General features: G+C 37.1%; 1 protein-coding gene across 2 annotated transcripts in view; it reads right to left on the bottom strand.

Moving 5' to 3' along the window:
- Positions 1-22610, bottom strand: part of PKN2 (protein kinase N2) — a 57498-nt gene that overhangs the window by 22843 nt on the left and 12045 nt on the right. For both annotated transcript variants that reach the window (XM_076340557.1, XM_076340558.1), the window contains exons 2-3: positions 9038-9338; positions 673-824 (exon numbers count right to left, since the gene is read on the bottom strand). In XM_076340557.1, the coding sequence (XP_076196672.1) occupies positions 673-824; positions 9038-9338 (453 nt within the window). The remainder of the gene's footprint in view (positions 1-672; positions 825-9037; positions 9339-22610) is intronic.

Here is a 22610-nt window from a genome sequence, read left to right as displayed (position 1 = left end):
AAATTCAGATCTAGAAATAAGTGTGGCTTTGTTTTTAATTTGTTTGATGCTATCAGATGCTACCTCTAGAATACCACACTTCTGTAAAAAAAAAAAGTATCTTTATGTGTATTTTATGTGTATTTTATGTGCGTGTGTACTAATGCAGATTATAACAACTCTATCAGAATACTATACACATCTTATTAAAACAAATATTTGGTACAAATCTTTTTACTGCCAACTGCAACTAGATGACCATTTTAGAAGCATACTTGGCAATGCCGCCTTTTGTGTAGTTATCATGCACATTACAACTTTAAACTAATGGATTTTTTTTTTTTAGTGGAGCTAGGCAAAGCATCAGATACCAGTCAGTGTCATACCGAGCTTTGCTGCTAAGTGAATCACACATGATCAAAGATTACTAGATGTACTAAATTTAGTAAGCCGGATTTGTTATTTAGGTTGAACTGCATGTGGACAAATTGATAAAACAATCACTTGGGTGGGTATCAAACCACAACAAAAAATGGTATAGAAATTTGTAGCAGATTTGACATAACTACTTAACAAAAATATACCCCAAACTAAAACCACTGAAACTGCATACTGTTTATACATTGTACATTCACGCCACAGAAATACGAAAATCCACAATCATTTTGTTCTTTAAGCATTCCAAAGCCTTACCTTTGAAGAGCCATTGGAGTACATTTGTATCATATTTTCTGCTCCCTGTTTTACCTTCAGTTCTATATCCAATTGCTTCTTTAAGGCCATCAATCTGTTGTTAGTAGAAAAACGAGGATCGCTATTCGGAGTATCAGGAGTCCTAGGACAATCTGTGAATTAAATGTAAGATGTAACGTGTGCAGAAAAAAAAAGAAAAAACCCAAACCCCACAAAACCCAAAACCTGAACTCCCACCCCAAAAAACAACCTAAACTTTTCTATTCTATTAAGTTATAGATTAAACAAAGCTGGAACATCATACGTAAGTATTAAGACTGACCCTCCTGTCCAGAGCTACTTTGCAACAGCACTGCAAATGCGCCTTAACAGGAAAAGCCTCACGAAAGCCTAGTGACTCCTACACATGTCCTAATTCACATGAATCACCTCCGGGAGTGGCAAAATAGGCAGGTTTGCAGCTAGGTCTATTTTCGTTTCAAATGAGATTTATTTCTTCTGGAATGTCTTGAGTCAATTAAAAATGCAGTTTTCCATTAAGCTTTCTTACACTCTTGATTTTAAATCTAAGTGTTTTAAAAACAAAACTTGGACAATAATATTCAATACTAATGAGCATGGTCTAAATACAGATATTAAGTAGATCCTCATCGATTCTAGTGTGAACACTGCAGACACGGTTTATGTCAAAATTAAGAATAGATAAAAAGAGCCTCTTCCTTAGTCACAAAGCTGAACAATTTTTGCTCTGGAATCATAGCAGAATCCTGGGATAATTGGATATATAGGCAGACAGGTTATTGAACAATTGTGATCCGTGGGAAGGATAAAGTTTTTTCGTTTGACAATATTACTGTGTTTAGATCTCCATCTTGCTGGATTAATTTAATGGAATGCAAGTTATTTTTATCAATCAAATTATATAGTCAAACTCCTTAACTTTTCCATCCTCCTCCAGAAAAGTCAATTAATCACTGGTTCATATTTCAGCTTCTGCAACATGAACTGTTAGCAAACTGAAAGTAAGTGGCCACCGGACTATTTCCTAGTACTTAACTATTTCCAACACGACTGTCCTTTTAGCTAACTATCTTCCCTAACAGTCCCAATGGCTTCTCTTTCAAACTTTTTGTAAAAGAGGATAAATTATGTCCACTGTAATAATGTTGTTTTGTTGTTGACTTCTTCTACCCTAACAACTGAGAGAATACCTTCTCTATGAGCAAGTGACATTAGTTGGTCTCCTGGAAGATAATATTTACCCGACCACAACAGTATAGTCTTTTTTCCCCAATTTTAATTAATTTTCCTTGAATTAAAACTAGGATGATGGATCAAGTTCCCGAAATCCTCACTTATTATAAAACACAGGCATGCACTAGTAACTTACAAATTATTAATTATGAGGTGTCATGGGGAGAAGATGTCTTATCTGCCATTTCATATTTCTTCTGTAGAAGCTTCTGATAACTAGTTTTGAACATTTAATAGATTTTACTTTCAAGTTTGCTGTGTAATTTCCTCCTAAATTGCAATTTTTGCTGAGGCTACATACAGATTTCATGTAAGGAGAAGTTTTAATTTCCTCTGCTGCTAGTTCACTCTTCACTTCAAGCCACTTCAAGACTCTTACTGCATCCTCACTACTTAAAAGTAGTACATAAAATACCAGATGTTTAAAAAAAAAAAGTGTTATTCCTCATCTGTTTTATCATTCATCCTCTCCTCAATGTTTTGGCTTGATTTCTCTGTGAAACTGCACTTGAACAGCTTTACCTTACATCTGTTATTAATAAAACAAAGATTAACAACATGCTTTCCTCTCACTTATGTCTTCACATTCAACTAATCCTCACCTAATAATCTATTCAAAATTAGAACAAACGTGAAACTTGAAAGTCACAGTGTCAAGTCTCCTTGTAAAGTAGATTAATCGTACAAATGAGTATTTACCAACTTTAGGTTTATGAGGCAGGCCTCTACCACTTAAAGATCCCAGCCCTCTGATGATCCCTGGTGAGACTGTGGGGCTCCTGAAGTCTGTTTTCACAGCTTTTAAAGATGCACACAATCAGTCTTCCTTTGCATTAAAACAACACTCAAGTTGCAAGTCAAGGACTAATTAGATACCACAGTTCAGGTTGCCCAGGCAGCTGTTATTATCTCCCTTTGTGTGTCTGCACTGTGAAGGTGTAATCACATCACTTGCCTGGGTCATCTCAAGAGTTGGTCTAACTTGTGGACCTGAACTACCCTCTACCATTTAGTTTAAATGGTTCTAGTATATGCTTTGTTAGTAACCAGCAGCAAAGGAAACTTTTCTGCAGTATGGACTAATTGCTAGGAAGAAATAATTTTTTGCCTTCAGGCATAATAGCTGCTCACTAAACTCCCAAACATGGAACAATATGGTTTCTTAACAAAGATTTTTTTTTTTTAAAGGAAAAAAAAAACATTTACCAACAGCTTTTCAGAAATGGTTTCCAAGTGACTCCTTCTCCCCCCCCCCCCCCGACCCCATTAAAATTCAGTAAGCAGCCTGAGGCAGCTACTTACAGAAGAATTCAGATTAAAGTTTTAAATCAGCCAGACAAACTGGTCCTATTATGGAAAGCGTTGACAATCTTAGCAGCAGCACTACAAGCTACATCTGTATTAGCCGTTTCCCCCTCTGTAATGTCTACCGAGGCTGTAATCACTTCGGTATGTCTAGTTATCTCTGATCTATTTGTATAAAGCACTATACAGAGGGGCTCAAATCTCATCTGGAGACATTTAGTCAGCTTCATAATACAAATAAGTAATAAATTCATCCAGATAATTGCAATCAATGGGATTTATGTATATGCTTAAAGTTAAACAAGAGTTAAGTACTCATATCAAAATTTATATTTCACTCAAGTAGGTAAGTAGGGACTGAGGAAAATAAGAGATTCTCCAGTTTGCCTCATTTGTTGGTCAATAAGGACTTGCCATTTTGGATGCATTCAAGTCCAACTTTGCATAGGACAGCAAGAGCTTTGCTGGGGTATGGCCTAGTGCCCCTAGGCATTTCTTCTTGACAGTGAATATCAAGTGAAGTAACAGATGTATTTCAAGTGAACTTGACTTCATTTCAAGTAACTAGCATGTTATTTTTGCTGAACAACTACAAATGTTGTTGCTTAACACTAATGAGTTTTGTGCGGCTTGTTAGCACACATCCAGGCTACTGGAAGAGCCAGAGTACTGCTTCCCCAGCACTTGCAATATCCTGTTTTCATGAACATATACTCACAAGACTTAAAATAAGTTAATAGTGATGGTTTAACTGATTTTTTTTTTTTAAATGTCTGGATTGCATCAGGACAATGGCAGTTTTCAGTCTGAAATGTTTATCTTAACTGTGATCTTTGCTCTTCTGAAAACCTTTTCAGTTTGAGTCTTCGCATAGTGTTCACCAGCAAAAACTTTTTGCTTCTAAATTGCCTTTTACCAGCGCTCCTGTCTAAATTATATTTATTAGAGTAGTGACACAAGTCTACTCTTCTGAAACTGCTGCTCATTCCTTTGGGGACTCTTCCCCAGATGCTAGGTATACTATTTCTTCAATAAGCTCAGTGTGAAATCTAGGATTCCATGTAACTTTCTGAATTTGGGTTCCCAGATGGTACTGCAGCATGCTGCTAAGCTACTCAATTAGCAGCAAGTGCCCTTTGGTAAACAGTTAATTTTACTCTTATTTGAGGATATTTAATTGCAGTTAGCCTCATCAGTGTCATACCCAACAGAAATACCTGTGATGCATGTTTAGGCATTGCTGGAGGGGGGAAGAAAGAGGCATCATCAGGCTTTTCTCAGGGAGTCAGATGGTTGCATCAGCACTTGAACTAAGCCATCAGTAAGTCCAAGGCAGCAGTGGACATTCTGCAGCCAGAGGACATCCAGCACTGACCTCCTGGAAACTTTTGAAGGTCCACTGAATTTCAATTCAGTAACGGCTAATTTTAACTACTAAACAAGTGGCAGGAGATTGTTTCAAATTGCTTCAATAATGTTATTCTACATTAAGGTTCCCAAAAGCTACCATGAAATTCCTATAGATATGAGCCTTGTAGGTGGAGTCTGCTGTCTAAAAAGTCACTACCTCTACTAATTTGGTTGCTACCTCTACCAGTTTCCAGTAATTGGTCTTGTATGGACACTTTGGTGTCTGACAGGTGAGCCTAGTCATTTGTAGGGACAGAGAAATCCCCAAAACAGTCTCTCTCACTCCCCTGTCAGCTAGTCATATTCTTAAACAAAGTAATTTATTTTCTTTGTGACCCCTACAGCCAAATTTGATGTAAAGTGGATAGCTTAGAAGTTAGTTAGGAGAATGGAAGAAGAGGCATGAACTTGTCTTTTTGATTTCATGTTCTCCATGTTTTATCCAGTCTCCTCAATTCCCTCAAAATTCTATCATCTCACCACCCTATCCACCTTTACTTCAGCTCTATGGAACAGATTAATTTCCCAATTTATATATATCCTACATATCAACTATATGCCTAATTAAATCAGTCACTTGCTGTAGGTAAGCTATTTCAATCTTACATCTTACTGAGTCATATTAAAAGCCACAATCTCTACTGCTACTTTTTAGACACATGAAAAGAATATCAATTTAATCTGTGCTACTGTGTAGAAGTATGTTTTCAAGATACAAAATTTCATCATCTCTAAGACTGAAGTAATCATCCCCATGTTACACATTAAAATAAATCTCTCAGATTTTCAGCAGTAATGGTCACTAGACTTGTCCTACTTGTTTTGTATTGCTGCATTCTGCTTCACTTTTAAGTGCTGACCTACAAATTTTAAAACTCTGCGTCCTAGTATGATTAATACACTGCACGGTAAGGGCAGACCTGCGTACAACGTCCCACTTCCAAAACAAATCTAGATTCACCAGCAACCCCGTAATGTAAAGTAAACCTATGTTATGCTAAAATTTGTTCCTGAATCATACATCTGCTGCCAAATCTACCCTCACATTCAGTAACATAGCTTTTTGACAAACTGCACTTTTTGGTTAAGGTTTAATAACAATTCTTCAAACAGTTGTGAAAATAATTTCCTACGACATTAGGACATGGAAAGCTTTCAGCTCTAGGCAAATTACCATCAAAACATCTTAATTTGCTTGAAATGGAATGTTATTAAAACACATTTTTCTACAGTACATTCATTAACACTACATTTAATGGTTTTAACGTGTATCAATTAAATTGTGCTGATTACAAAGAAGTTACACTACAAATTAGTGGTAATGTAAGTTACTGCTTGATACCATAAGCAACAGTAAGAGTCACAACAGCTTGCATGGCACTTTTCAGCTCTAAATCTGGAGCACTTTACAAATATATGTTCACACCCACTTTTCAGATACAGGAACAAGGAAAGATTAAATGACTTTTCCAAGTTACCACAACGACCTTTCAACCAGGCAACAGAAACAGTCCAAAAATCTTCAGAGTTCAGGCCTGACAGGTCAAAGGGATCATCATCTTATAGGCAACAATTCTCTCAGTGTTACTTCTCAATGGATCTCAGTCCTGACTTTGCTACTTAGAACCTGCAAAAACCTACACAATATACTCCAGAAGACAGGGAAAAACATAGGGCCACCCCTGAAAAATATTAAAGTACATGAAGAGAACACAGACCTTGACTCCCACAGCTCTTGAACCCTCTTTACCTTATTTTCAGCATTCATGCTCTGCACAGTCTAAAAATTTCCCATATATTTCCTTCTCTCTTTTAAATCTTTTGTCACTAACTGACCAGAAAAAGGTCAAACATGAGCTAAAGGGAAAAGCTGTAACTTAGAATAAAGCTAACCTCTGGAAACAATGCACTTATTCGGGGAGCTCCCATATTCATCAGTAAATAGTTAAATTCACTGTCGATATGAGCAAAAGCAAGAATTCCTAAACTGAGATACCTGTGACCTCTCCACAGAGATATCTTCTGTCAGATGGCAGTGATCTTTAGAGCTATGTGTCTAAGTATTTGCTGAATATTATGTGTATACATACACACACACAAAAACACCCACACAGTTGGTGTGTCATAAGTTTTATATTACCAACCTTATTTTGCAAAGGCCAAGCTCGCTAATACCTTAAGTCAAACCTAAGACTTCAGTATTAAAAATCAGAGTATCACCTAGATCACTTGCACCCATTAGTCTTAAGACAGACAGAATGTTTACCGATAGTGCTCCCCCTCCATCACTTAGTGACCATGAATGAGGAAGGTGACAGGCAATTAAATTACAAGGCAAACAGTAGAAAAAACTCAAGCATTTCAATTTTGGAGGGTGGGTGCTTCTAGATCTTTGATCTAAAAAGATACATTAGAAGAATTAAAGACTACTTTTTTTTCCCCAGAAAGTTATGCAATGTATTCTATTAAAATGGGTCTTATATAGGAATACCTGATGTGATACTATACAGACAATATAAAGATCTCAACAGAATTAGTAAGTTTTTTCTTGTATATTTCAATAATTAAGACTGTAAATGCTATCTTACCAATAACACTTTGAACGGAATGAAAGTTAAAACCATATTACTAAGTTTAGCATGCATCAAAAGTGGGTAGAAGCACATAAGTTTATCAACTTTGATGTTTTATCCTTTGAGCCTTTCATTCAGTCTCTGGTATTTGAACACAAGGCGAGATGAGCCTGGCTGCTAACAGTTATTTACAAAAGCAATGGGCACTGCTGGCCTTTTCAGAAGTGTACTAAGGATCTGAACAACATTACTTAGATCTTTGTACCCAACCCATCTCTTTAGAACTAGTAAGTGCTTTCTTAGGGTCTACTGCATTTCCTGAGTCACGCACAAGGACAATATTGCTCATTAACTCATTGTGATAGTTTTAAAATGCTACACTGGAAGGGGGCATTCCAACAAGAGCATTCTGTGCTCATCCACTTTTCAACTCTACTACTAGATGAACTTCACAAATTTATTTCTGCACAGATTTTATATTCGGTCTATACACAGTTTGGATCCAATTTTTTTTTCTGTTCCACTCTTCCCATTCCTTTAAAAAGCCACACTACTGTCAACACTGAAGTGGATTTTCATAAACCTGAGCCAATATAGAACAGAATGCTTCATGCCTACTAAAAAACCCAATGGCTATCTATGAACCATACATTATTGTATTCATTCCCATTTTATGCTGCAGCAACTACTTTGCCTCACTAGTTCCACCTGTCGCCCCCCCTTCGCCCCTTGTATCTCATGAAGATCAAAAGCAAAAAATGCAGAGAACACAGAGAATACTGTGCAGGCTACCATGGTCACTTCAACAGTTTTGCAGCATGTCACAGGGCCTGACAGTATGAATTGCTGACATCACCTGCCAGTATTTTCCTAAATTCTCACTATAACCAACCTTTCTTACAAGGATGATGCGGCCTTTTATTTGACTGCCCAAGCTTTTTAAGGCTTGGCATTCACTTCACAAACACCTTCGATGGCTTGTGTATATTTATTAACTTTTTGCCAAGAAGAGTCTGTGCAATGTGAAATCACCAGGCTGGCAGTATCTCCCAAGTCATTCCACAAAGCTGAAAAAGGACTGTTTACTTTCACAACATTCCATCTTAAAATACCAAGCCTGGTATTTTAAAAAAATACATTCAAAATTAGTATTGACTCACTGCCGTGCCACAGAAAATACTAATTAAAACCATTAATTACAACCATTCTGTGATTCTGTGAAAACAATTTCAAATTTTCTTTAACATGGTAGCTTCATTGTGGAAAAGCCTGAAGATTTAACAAATCATTGCCACAGTAAGAAATGTTTGATAAGTTATTCAGATAAATGGCATAACAGAAAAAGTTTTTAAAAGTTAGATTTAAGTTTAAAAAAAAAAAATCCAAAACTTTTAAGTACAAATGTTGTAATTTTTTTCCCGCCATAGAATAAAAATGTGTATTAATGCCGATTCCTACAGCGTAACTCAGAGAAAGTCACTGGAAGAGCTACTGAAATTTGCCTTTATACAGTGAAAAGCCATTAGGAAATATTACAGTGATAGAGAAAATATTTTAATATATTAATAACTGAAAGTGAAGAACTGGTACATGTTAAGTTAGTCTTTAGAGCATCATCAAATAGTCCATGGAATACAGTGCTCCCCAGAAAACAATTTAAAACTCAAAGGGACTGGACACTTACTTGTGAATCAAAACAAATAGCCATATATAAGTAACAAACTTGCCAGCTATGTATTTGCTGAGCAATTTTTTTCAAGTGAAACGGGATACAGCTTATCTAAGCTAAGAGGAAAAAATGATTTCACAGTAACATATGGTACCTGCAACATCTTCTGGATCCGTTACAACAATGTGTGCATTTAACTCCTGTAACTTATGATGCAAGTCTTCTAACTTCTTATTTGATTTTTTCAAAATGTTGTCCACATATGCCAAGTTCTTTTTATCCGTTGTGACCTTCCTGAGGTTCTCCGCTCCCTCCTTGATTTTAAGTTCCTTCCTTATTTCCCGCTTGATTTGGTCCTTTATTTCATCCAGCTTCTGCTGTACCATTGTATCTGAAAAGTCCAACTTTTGGCCAGTGCTCACATTCTCAGAGGCTAGAAGACTTTTGGCATCCCCCTAGAAAGAAAAACAGTAATATAACTTCGAGGAAACACTGTTTCTTGACAACACACGCTGCACAGTTAAAATGACTAGGCTTTAGGCCTCTGTATATTAAACACTCACTTTGTAAGACCATTTACTAACCACGGGTCTACACTCATGTTGCCCTAAAGCAACAATCTCACAAGACATTACATGTTAACTGGAGTTACATTTTACAACAGATTTATTTTAAATTTAGCGACATCTTTACTATGCCTATTTTTAACACCAAGAGATTTAAATACTTCGGGATTTGTCATGGCTGCTTGCCTGGCAGTTATATGCCTCAGAGCTAATGACTCACATTTGTAATTTTCTAGATTTAATTGTGTGTTTTAATAGACCAAGTGGATATAGGAATAAGACTAACTTCTAACAATTATTATCTATGATGATTTTTTATACATTCATTAGAATAGATTCTTCCTAAAGATTGTTAAAAGAAAGTTAAAAAAACCTTAGTGATGATGGCAAATGTTTAAAGAAATACTGGCATCTTTATAAAGATTTGTCAAGATGTTACTGGAAAATAAATTTACCTTTTTTTTTTTTTTTTTTTTTTAAATCCCTCAAGTAAAGCCTTTCACTTAAAAAAAATTAATAATAATCAAAAAATCTTACTTTATTGTGCAGGCAAGCTAGGCTGAAATGAAAAAAAAAAAAGTTGCAGTGATGAATAGGAGTTGGTGTAGTAAGGGAACAGGGGATGAAAAGTCTTCAGATCACCAGTATGTATGAGGTCATGCTTGTGCCTAGTATGTGTTTATGTATCATTGAGAACTAAGACTACAAAGGTCATGTTATAGAACCTACATCAATAAAGTACAATTAATTACATACGTAATAACACTTCCTGTGTGTCTTATACATGGACCCTGTACAATAAGTAGACACTAGGTCCTACCCAAGAAGTCTTAGCTTCACTTTAAGTGAGTGAAGATCAAAGAAGGGCTCTCCTGAACTTAGAATCTGATCTAGTTGTAATTCAGGATGTATTTAGTAAATGTGTGGCCTGATCTGTATGTAACTACCCAAAAGACCAAAATTCCAGTAAGTTTTCTTAAACACAACTAAGAAATTGCCTAGATTTCTGAAATATTTGGATGGACAGTAAGGTATTTGAAGGGATGATTAAAAATTTGAAAGTTTTGGGTGTAAAATTAGTTGTCACCACTATTTGCTATTGGAAACACCACCAATACAGCAAAGGAAACAGTAGAAGACGACATTCAGGAAGGAGTTCAAGCAGCACAGCATCGGGCTAATAAACTGTAAGAATGCCCCAGAACACATGATCTCTAGGTATAGTCCACAGTGACTTGTTTGTTTTCAAAAGAATTTGAGGAAGTGAGGATCATGAAGGTTGTGCCTGGGCCATATATGTCAGCAGGTAATGCTGGTCAAACTATTTCAATCTGTGCACATTCCAGTGATACTGCCTTCTATAAGCAAGATCCAATCTACTAGTCCTCAACTATAATTTTAGAAGTTTACTAAATCATCTTTAAACCCCTCTTATTAAAACATTTCTACCCATAGTTGCTACTTTTAGTACAAAAAAGTACTTTTGTACTTTTAGTACAAAAACCGAGTAAGAAACAAAAGGGAAAAAATAATGCAAATTTATACTTAAAGTGCACTTGTGATTCCTGTAAGTACACTTCTGTTAGTGCAGATCAAAATAAATAATTTATTATGCATATGTAGAGAGGCTATTAATAGTTGTACTGGGAAATACATGACATTGTTTCCATATATAGGCATATAAAAAGCATCAACTTTTTTTTTAAAGAACAATCAATAGTGATGAGCAACTAGTACAAAGGTTCATATCCATAATGAAGGAAACCAACCACCACATGTTGAGTGTTTTGTTTTGAGAAACAACTGAAACTGAAAATAAATTCATATAGCAACTGTATAGCAAACTATTTAAGTAATAAGTATATCCAAATTAGATTCAGATCTTTGATTTCCCTGTTTAACACACAAAAATTTAGGATGTAAAAAAAGAGCTTCAAGATTAGTATACTACTATTTAGCCTTTAAAAACAGAGATCAAAACAGTGATTGTAAATAAAAAAGTGTGTATTTTTAAATCATAATCCTTTGCACTTGTTCTGCAAGCTTCCTAGAAATAAACTTATCATCTACCTCCTTCAAAGCATGATATTACACTTTTCAAAGTTCACAGGAGAAAGACAAGTGGTAAATGTAAAAAAAACCCAAAAACCTAACAACAACAAAAAACCCCAAACACCCCAGAACAACAAACAACCCCAAAACCAAAAGTAAACCTTTATTCTGTATTTCAATAGCACTTGAAGTATGCTAAAATTATGCCAAGAATGTACACTTCTCAAACAGAACAATGTAATGAAAACATAAATAATTCAGAAATATTCCTGACTAGGGTTTCCCAAAGAGACTTTAGTTAATTGTGTATCTATTGAACAATAACGTATTTTGTTACAGGGGAGGTTTTTATCCCTCTACAAGCCCTACATCCCACCTGTCAAAGGGATGTTATGTTCTTCCATAAACAGGTTTTTGGAGCCCTTGTTCCAGATATAGAGTCTCTAACAAGTCTTCAGTTAAATTAAATCTCCATGATCATTAGTAATTTGCATTCCAAATTTCCAGTAATTAAGTTGAAGTTCTCCTCAGCCTGAGCAGTCTCAGCAGCATCTTTGTGCCTGGACTTAAGGGTTTCAGGATACAGTGTTGTCTTCTTCAATCTGTTTCTGAGACAGCCAAGCTCAATAGCACGGATGCTAACACTGGAAGCTGCTCACACTGCCTATGCATTTAAGCATTCATCTTTAAATCCCCCCAAAAGCCACAGATGATACTTCTGTCTCAAGATCTTGTCATCCAGAGTTAATTATACTTTTGAACTAAAAGTATCCTGTCACCTAGTTACCTAGACGTGTCACCTGGCACAAAGGTCACTGTGAAATAAACAGTCTTCCAAGGAGACAACCGTGCACTCAGTGACCTTGAAGGTCGCTGTGAATGCAGAGCAAGAGCGTGTTCTCCAAGCGAAGTTGCTCTGCTCCTGCGCTGACACGTTTTGCTGCTGCAATGGAAGTTTGAGACAGATCCTCATGCCGGAGAGATGAGCAGCCTCAGCAACATTCCATTTTAAAATGGAGGTAATGCCAAGATGGACCCAACTGGACAGAACGTCTAATAGTTGAGTAAGAGAAGTGAGGTAGGAGTTTTGCTTTAAGAAAAGCACCTCCCCAAATGCCAAACTCAAACTCTACTTTTAAACTGAGAAGTGACTTAAAACACAGGATATTCGAGCTTTATTTGATGACAACCTATTACAAATCTCGTTAGAGCTGAATATTCTTTCAAAAAAATTCTTTTCCCCATTTGGACAAACTCCCTCCTAGGTTGAGCCTCACATCCATTAGGACGTAGGTGTTCTGTCCCCTCAACCTGAAAATTAACAATGTCAAAAGAAACAACGGTTGGAGGCAAGGGCCAGGTCCTTTCCTTTGCACTGCTCAGTCAGGCAGGGTGCAAAGACAGAAGAAATCATTCACGTTCTCTATGCCAAGAAACCATCAATGGATTTTGCACAGCAACTTCCTTCACTCTCCCTCCCAGAATCATTTTACATAAAATATCTTAAGAGTGGAAATGCTCTGAAGCAGATAATGACTAAACCACTCCTGCTGGCAAAACAGGGAACAGGTCTCACTGCTTTAAAATGTAAGACAAAAGAATGGGCAGCCAGTTACTGATTCTCAGTTTCTTTTTTAATTCTGGTAGTGTTTTGGCTGCTGGTTAAAAGAGAGGAGCAGATCTTTGTTGGGTGGTCCCAGGACTGGACCACTCGGCATAGCATCCTTCTCTCCCTTGCACCACAGCAGACTGCTTGTGACCTGGTTCTTTGCCCCAGCAGCAGCAAAGGGCAGCAGGCACCTGGTGCTGCTCCTAACAACCTGCTTCTGGGCTGTATGGAAAGCAATTAGAGGCAGTGGTGCATACTTCTTTGCAATGGGAAAATGCATGTTTATGAGCCAGACTAGAGATTTCTGAAACATTTCAGCATGTAATGAAACTGAACCACAAATTAGATACTACTGCTTTAAAAAAAAAAAAAGGGGGAACCCATGTATACAGCTTTCCTGCTGCAGTGGCCTAATGACTCAACCTCACTTTGATTGCTGGCTCAAAGACTATCTATTTACACAAATTAATTCAAGATGCCAGCCATCAATTTCTGTACTCCTGGGAAATGTCTTAAGTATAGCTGCTGAAAATAATGGGTAGTGGTCTGAGCATGTCTTTTAATAATACACAGAGTCTATTCTGGCTGATGTGGTGAAAGAGAGTAGTAACGTTGTTTATGAAAACCCATGGGGGCACCACGCTTTTTCTTTGGGTCAATTTGGAACCAAATAATCAGTGAAGCAGGTGCCTTGCCAAACTGCATTTACCACCCAAACTCTCATTTAAGAATAAAACATCTAAATTGCTGAACGATGGAAGTGGTACTGCTGAATAGAAGAGAGTGCCATGAAGCTGAACACATTAGAGAATCTGCTTAAGTTGTATAAACTTAATGACTTCCAATTCAAAATGAGATTCTCAAATTGCCACCTCTTAGAAGAAAAAGATAATGCTAAAGTCCTGGGCATTAATAAGTCCCAAAGACTTGCTCCTAAGAGCACAGTACAGCTGCACTGCGTTATAGCATGTATTCACCACAGAGAATATTGCATAGGGCAAGAATTCAGATTGCTGACTTCTGGTAGGAATTGTTACAGAAAGGTAAATGGAGCCTTAAACTACAGCATGCTTAACAGCTGGTGAGTACTCATACACAATACTATTTACACTTCACACTGACTTGCTACTAGCACACACTCAACCCACCTTTATAAAAAAAATAAAAAAGACCATATCAAAACTCACAGTAAAACATTGTATATTTTTTCCTAAAACTAAAGCATTCATTTTTATATGCTCTTGAATTTTACTAACCATTTAATTATCTATTGTCTATTGAAACAATAAGAAAACCTGTTTGACAAGTATAGTAAAAAAATGCTTGGCTATTTAACATAAGCATACTCATTTCAAATACAAAAATAGGATTTTCATCTTATGTATAATTTAAAAAATTACCATAATCCAGAAAGTCTAAATGTGTATTAATTTTTAATTTCATTTTGAAGAGCTGGAAGTACAGATTTGGAACTATTAGGTCTCAGTTTAATTTTCGGAATAATCTTTTAAGACAAAAAAAAAAAGGAAGAAAAAAAAAAAAGTTGTTTTTCTGAGCTAACTGCCAAGGTCCCTGAAGCTCTCTATAGTAATTCCTGAAACTACAGTAGTCTCTGATTTTAAGAACAATGTTAATCAATTGCAAACTTCCCTTCCCCCCTGAAGTCATTCATAAAACCAGATGTGACGGCTTGTCTGGATTACTGGAACTACATGGACTATTTCCTCCTGCCCAGAAGCAAATGTGATTGTGGTCAAGATCTCAGCACTCACCCAACGTCAAGAACAAAAAAAAACAACCTTGGAGGCTTAATAGATTTTGGCATTAGTTTGCTGTGCTAACATGTCACAAATCAGGATTTAAATTTAATCTAAGTCACAGTTCTCTGCTTTGTAACAAGAGGCTGTTTAAGGCACAAATACCCACAGTGCACTGCATTATATGTGGATGAATTCAAGTAGGACACTGATTAAATGGGAGTCAATTCCTGTGTGCAAACAGTGAGTGTCTGGCTGCATCTATGAGATGAAATAGATTTAAAAAAAAAAAAAAGCGTTGCTTAAAATAGGGATGTCCAACCTACAGTCCTCAATCAGCTGGTCCCCTCTGCCCCTCTCTCCCAGTTTGAGCTGTTGCCCCAATGAACACTTCAGGAGGAATGTTTGCTTTTAAGCATGAGAAAGCTGCTGGGCTGCAGCACTCAGTCCTACAGCACCTGTATGAAAAGCTATGTGGCCTGCCTCAGCCAGAACATTGCACCTAAGCAGGTATTAAAATTCCCTGGGGATTCTTTGCTAAGATCTAGGCTTCCAGCTACAAACAATCCCTGATTAGGCCAGCATTTCATAGAATTGTATAGAATCATAGAATAGTTTGGGTTGGAAGGGACCTCTGAAGGTCATCTAGTCCAACCACCCTGCCGTGGGCAGGGACATCTTCAACTACATCAGGTTGCTCAGAGCCCCGTCCAACCTGACCTCGAATGTCTCCAGGGATGGGGCATCCACCACCTCTCTGGGCAACCTCTTCCAATGTTTCACCACCCTCAGCGTAAAAAATTTCTTCCTTATAGTTAGGCTAAATCTACCTCCCTTCAGTTTAAAGCCATTCCCCCTTGTCCTGTCACAACAGGCCCTGCTAAAAAGTTTGCCCCGATCTTTTTTATAAGCCCCCTTTAAGTACTGATAGGCTGCAATGAGGTCTCCCTGAAGCCTCCTCTTCTCTAGGCTGAACAACCCCAACTCTCTCAGCCTTTCTTTACAGGAGAGGTGTTCCACCCCCCTGATCATTTTCGTGGGCCTCTTCTGGACCTGCTCCAACAGGTCCATGTCTTTCTTATGCTGAGGGCTCCAGAGCTGGACGCAGTACTCCAGGTGGGGTCTCACCAGAGCAGAGTAGAGGGGCAGAATCCCCTCCCTCGACCTGCTGGCCACGCTTCTTTTGATGCGGCCCAGGATACGATTGGCCTTCTGGGCTGTGAGCGCACATTGCTGACTCATGTCCAGCTTTTCATCCGCCCAAGTCCTTCTCGGCAGGGCTGCTCTCAATCCCTTCATCCCCCAGCCTGTATTGATACTGGGGGTTGCCCCGACCCAGGTGCAGGACCCTGCACTTGGCCTTGTTGAACCTCATGAGGTTCACATGGGCTCCAACAGCAGCACAGACTTGCTTATAGAACTGGAAGTTGTGTCCATGCAGTGCTGTGCCAACATTGATTATAGAAAGGGGCAGAAGAGGGCGATTTCCTCATCATGGAAAGGAAGGAAAACATTTTAAGAAATGCTGCCTTCAGCTGCTTCTCATTGTAGCAGCTCCTGATGGTTTTATGCTAGGAGAAGGACCTGCAAGGAGGCTTGCAAAGAAATATGTCATTAAAAGAAAATCCCCACAATCACCTTTCTCATGATCGCGAGGACTCGACTGAAGCTATGGCACAGCACAAGCTATGAGCACCTGAATCTGAGATCAGCAGATGGCTACAGTATCCAAGAAGCATGACGAGATATTCTGGCAACAGGCATGGTACAGACATTTCAGCAGTTTCCGAACTTTTATCTGTAACTTCAAGTTCCTACTCCTAGCCAAAAAATTCCAACAGAGGCCAGCACAGTGGAAACAAACCTTACCCTCTCTAGTTTCAGATGTGCAAAAGAAACAACACAAATCCCCGTCAGGATGACTGGGGCCTGCTGTCACAACTTTTATCACATGTGTCCAGGAACAAGATCAGCATATGAAATTATGCCTATAACAACGCCACTCCTCCATTCTCTATGAGACCTTGCTGTCTTAGTTTTAATTTAGCTTCTCATTTTTAAGTGCACATGAAGTACCAATGATTATCAGTGGTGCTACAGTAACTGAGTTAGTATAACAAGATAAAGAAGCAGAATACAGACTCAGAAGAAAACTGCATTTTACATAATTAATATGGTTTCAAGCAGACCACGCACAGTAGCAGAAGCTCTATTAAATGCCAAAATATAAACAAGCTCTTTCAAGATACAGGGAAAAAGATTTTATGAACTGTTAATACCGTACCGCATGCTGGAAGTATCTCCAATAATGATGTATCATAGAACGGTGCCAAGAAGACTGAAGTAATTCCCCCTAAAATGCAGCCTCACCTAGATGCATGCAGTAGAAGCACTGAAATGATAATTTCTCATCTAATTCCTGTAGCATTACCATAGCATGTATTCATAATGTGATAAATACACACATTCCTGTTTAAAAGATGAGGAAAAGCAGGCGGATTAAATGACAGTTCAATAAACGAAAGAGAAGCAAGTTCAAAGCAGCATAATATATTTCAAGAAAAGAAGTCCCTTAGTCACAGATTCTGAACTGGAGCTGTACATTTAACGTACTGGACTGGGCAGCAAAAATGGACATGCATGTGTGTCATATCTCCTACTGCCAACACAGGAATTCCATGCACAAACTTGTTTTGCATTTTCCAAATTTGATCTGGAAAATTTAGTCTTCTTTTGAGACGTACTGTGGGGAAAAATTCTTAAGATCCCATTACACAAATAAAAACACGAAGACTGGTAAATAGCAGAGAAATTACTGGTTTTGTGTGTTTGACAGTTTGAGGCAGCTTTGAAAAAAAAAAAAAACCCTTAAATTTTAAAATTGATAGCAAAAAAAAACATTGAAAGGGATTTAGGTTTTGGTGGGGTTTGGGGTTGTTTTATTTGTTTGTTATTTTAAACACTTTCAAATAAACATAGAGTTATTGTTTTCTTCATGGGAACATCTGTAATTTTCTGTACCATGTAAATATATAAACAACTTCATCCTAATGGCCTAGAATCATTTCTTGAATATATACAAGAAAAAAAAGTATGTACTTTTAAAATAAGCTGTGTATTTTAATATTCTTGCCAAATACTACATATGGGTATGCATGGTTTCCATTTCTTTTAGAAATTAATACACTCATTTTGAATTACTGCTGCAGACTAAAACAAGGGTTTTTTGAGAGAAATTCTTATCACTAGACTTGTCTCAGTTTGACTTGATTGATTTCTCTGTAGTTACATTAAGCTCAAGTTTGGTGCAAGCAGTTGTTTTACTGCTCTGAAATGCTTGAAGTTCAACATAACTTAATGAAGAAACAGAACTATTTAAGATAAAGCTAAGGTCATGCAAATGTTGTGTGGAAAATTTGCCTCCAAGTACTGGTAATACAGAAACTAGTAATCTGTGCACGAGATAAACACTCTCCTCCTTCCCCAAATAAAACATAACTAGTAAGGTACCTGTTGAAGTGTGTGTTAAAGCAAACACCTAAAATAAAGCATTTCTGCTGCTACAGAAAGTTAGTATAATTTTGTTTTATGTCACCCCAATATAAATACTTTTATTGGTTTTTTTCATATAAAATATTTACCTAATTTTGTCAAACATTCAGAGCAGAATAATATTACACATATAGCTCAAGATGTTGGAAAAAATATTACTACTATACTATCCAAGCTCCAGGATATGATATGGTAGAAGAGATTTTCAAAAGTAAAAAGGTCAGTGAACACACATGAGTCACAATCACGCCTTATGACTTCGGTAACTCCTCCTCAAACACAATGCACACTGTACAAAGGTGATAGTTTGTTGGGCATGCATCCAAAAAAATATACTTACCTTAATGTAAAGTTAACGTTGCAACTACACATTTTCAATGGCTGTAATGTTAACATTAAGATAAACGTGTGGTTAAATTTCTGCTTGTGAAGAAGTTTTAATCGCTACACAGAACTGTCAAAATAAAACCCCAAGAAACCCAAACCCCAGTTATTAATACTTAATGACAAACAGGTCCACTCCCATTTGTAAGGTGGTTTTCTTCTATTATGATAAAAATGAATTAGATAATAGCTACTATTATCTAATTAAAAGGTATTATTATCTATCTCAGATAATGCAACAGATTGACCATTCTGCTCATCCACAAATTACATTATCAGCTATTGCCAGATCTGTAAGTGGTGGTACTTAAAGTGTTACACATTCTAACTAAACTACAGGAGAAGAATGCTAAAATGCCTTACTACAAAAACAAGTCAGTACAATTTGGGACTTCTCTGTTCTTTCAGTGCAGGTTAAAAATCTTAAATCACTGAAATGATGTAAAAGAAATCCTCAGCTAGTAAACAGGAATTTCTCAATAACACATACAAGTGTCAGGACACTGTTAAAGAACAATACACTAATTTCTTTAATCTGAAAAGCACAACAAAGTGATCCATGTATGAGAATCTCCACTTCCGGGATGGATAATTATGATTCGGGGGGGAATAAAAAAAAACTGTTTCCAGCAATTTCAGCTTTCAGCACAGACAACTGCTACGTAAGTCCATTTAACTTTACTATATTTTACAGGAGCTATTTTTAGCCATTGCAAAACTAATGGAAGAGCTGAGAGTCTACATTCCACTCTAATTAAGCCATCATCTTTAGCAGCCAACTATTTTGTACATTATAAATGCAGCAATACATATCAGAGATAATACTAACATCTGTTTTATGAGGCAACAGGCCAAGTGGCTAAATACTAGATCTTGGTGAAGGAACCAGATTTTTTTTGCTTTCTAGGACTGTGCAACAGTGCCTTCACCACATCTTATGGGTTCCCCAGCTTGGTAGCTGAATCTGTTATTACAGGAAAGGGACGTATATTTGTATTTATACCAAGGAACTATGTCTTTATACTCTAGGATTGAGAACTCTTTCACAGTAGTTTTGGCTATTATATCTGAAGTTACTTAAGTTCACACCCTACACTCCAACCAGCTGGAAATGCTGCTCCTGTTTTCATCTCCAGCAGTAAAAGAAGGATGAAAAAGCCTCCTTAAATCCTTTCCTCAACTTTACAGGTGGTCAGTAGAAAAGATCACTTTTCACTATTGGGGATAAGTATTGCCACACCCAAAATTCTGCTTGCAGAGATGCAGGCATCTCATTCCATGCCTTTCCAGTAAAAGTTTATGGATGAACGCAGAGTTATTTATAGAAGCATTACTTCACATCCCCATTTGTCTGAGACTTTTACAGAGCATCACTGATGTATGCTGTGATACATTTGAATAGCGTTTTTGCAACCCTTCTTTCTCCGACCCTTAAAATACGGTAGAAAATTTCTCACTGGCTCTTAATGTCCATTTTCTATTTAATTCCCTAGGTATTAGATAAGTCATGAAGAAACAGAAGCCCGTCTTAACCTACAACACAAGCAAAAAGAAAATTTCCTGACCTAACTGCTTTATATGCAATAGCAATGAAAAAGAGGCAGGTGATTTCACTTACTGATTATGTGGACTACAAAAAATTCTTCATACATTTACATTTCAAAATACAAATCTGCTTAAAGTTTTGGTTTTAAAAACTTTCTACATTTTCTTAGTTTTTAGAAGCCCTGATCCCCCACTGACCTGCAGTACAGTAATCCAAATCTACTTTCTTACGACCCAAAATGAACCTCTGACATTTATATGAAGTTGACAGTGAGAAGTGTTGAATCAAAGTCTAAGGTTTTAGCTGAAGGATTTCTTAATGCTCATTTAACAAGTTTTACTCTTTACATTCAGTCTCAGTACCATCGCCCAAGTAAGCTGTTTCCTGTTTTGCATATATACTTGTGTAGGACTCTCTTCCATCTAGCTCTTGTTACCAGCAGAGTTTCAATATCAGCTAAATTGAAAATGGGAAGCATCAGTTTCCAAATAACCAATGCACCAATGAGACCTGTAACATAACAGAAATAAAGCAGCATAAAACAACAGCTTTTCAATGCATCACATATAGATGTGCCTATAAAAGTAAATCTTAAAGGATATGCTATAAACCCAACTTTACATAATAATGGCAAAAAGTTCTCACCTTACAACTGCATTAAACTAGTGGAATGATATGTTGCTTTTTATACTGCTGAGTATTCAGAAAGCCTACAGTGAGGCATACTTGTTAGTGATTTCAATGCCCTTCCTTTTTCAGAGTGGGTAAGATTACACATGCATTCTATGTGTTTTCCAGCACCAATCATGTGAATGGAATCTGGTATTTAACCTTTGTTTATCCTAAATTGATCCATTTTTTAATATTAAAAACCTCACCCTATTTTACAGGGCATATATACACAGTAGTTTTCACACACACTTACAATTTTAAAAAACGTTCTAGGAATATTTGTTGCCAATATTCCAGTGTAACTGATTTTGATATGCTCATAACTTTCAAGACATTCTTCTTCAAGGCTAGAAGTTTTCCACTTCATTCCAATTCAGAAGCATTTTAGTTAGCAGTCTGAGAAAAACCTTTAGTTAGTAATTAAAACTGTAGCATGAAAAATATGTTAAACAGAAGTAGAATATTCTGCTGTATTAATAACCAAGAGCTACAAAAAGTACTCTAGATATGACATTCAGCAAAACCTTCATGAAGAAGTCCTTTAAGCTAAAGAAAGAAATTACTGCAGTCAGAAGCTATTTATGGTTGAAGTTTAACCTGTTGCATTCCCAAGAGTATCTGCTATGTATTCCTCTATAACGAGCTATCTAATCTAAAGCATGTCATCTTTAGGAGACAAAAATACACAAACTAACTTTTGACTGAAAAATACCAGCAGGAAGACTTCTTCCACTTGATCAGAGAGACCAGCATATTCTGACAGAAACTTAAATTTTAGGAGGTCGTGGCTATTTCCTAGCTGTATTTGAAGTGGGGGGGAGGGTGGTGGTGGTTTGTGGGTGGTGGTGGTGGTGGTGGTGTATGTGTGTGTGTGTGTGTGTGTGTGTGTGTGGTTTTTTTGAGGCGCTCTCAAGCACTCTATTAAAGATGTCAAGAGTCACAGGAGAAAAATAAAAAGCAGTCTCTATAATAAAAAAGAAATTAAACTACACAAAAATAAAGTACAGTCTCAATCTGTCCACACCATCTTCCAAAATAAGATACTATATTTAGCTCAGACTAGCATCCTCTCAACTGTATACTTCTCTGACCTCTCTGAGCATTACCGGTTTCTTTTTCACACCCTTCCCACTGTTTTACCTAGCCAGGACGCAATGAACTGGCATTATTATAAACATTCTGGGGTACAGCCAATGCTCCTGCTTAGACACAGGTTCTCCCCATCTTCTGAAGATGCCAGAACCACAGCCAGCCCTTCCCTCCTCCTTTTGCTAGCTCTGAAGGAGGAAGTGGCATCTCTGATCATTCCCAGTATATGCCACCAAAACACTCATTGCTGCTGTAACTCAGATTTGCAGGAATTCCCAGTAGGTGTACTTGACTATGTACTAAGCTTCAAGTGTATTCATTGTGATAAAGAAACAAATACTTCAGGACAGTAGACAGCTTATTTTATAACAGTGGAAAAAAATCATAAAAGTAATTAGAAACACCTGACATTTTCAACATATATGGTTAGCAAAGTGCAAGACAAAAATTAGTAAAGGAAATCTGCAGAAAATATTACACACTAGATGGAAATCAAGAAG

Source organism: Aptenodytes patagonicus, chromosome 5 (assembly GCF_965638725.1).
Source record: "Aptenodytes patagonicus chromosome 5, bAptPat1.pri.cur, whole genome shotgun sequence".
NCBI classification, from domain to species: Eukaryota; Metazoa; Chordata; class Aves; order Sphenisciformes; family Spheniscidae; genus Aptenodytes; species Aptenodytes patagonicus.
Note: the sequence above shows the minus strand (reverse complement) of the source record. Positions and strands in the feature narration are given on the sequence as shown.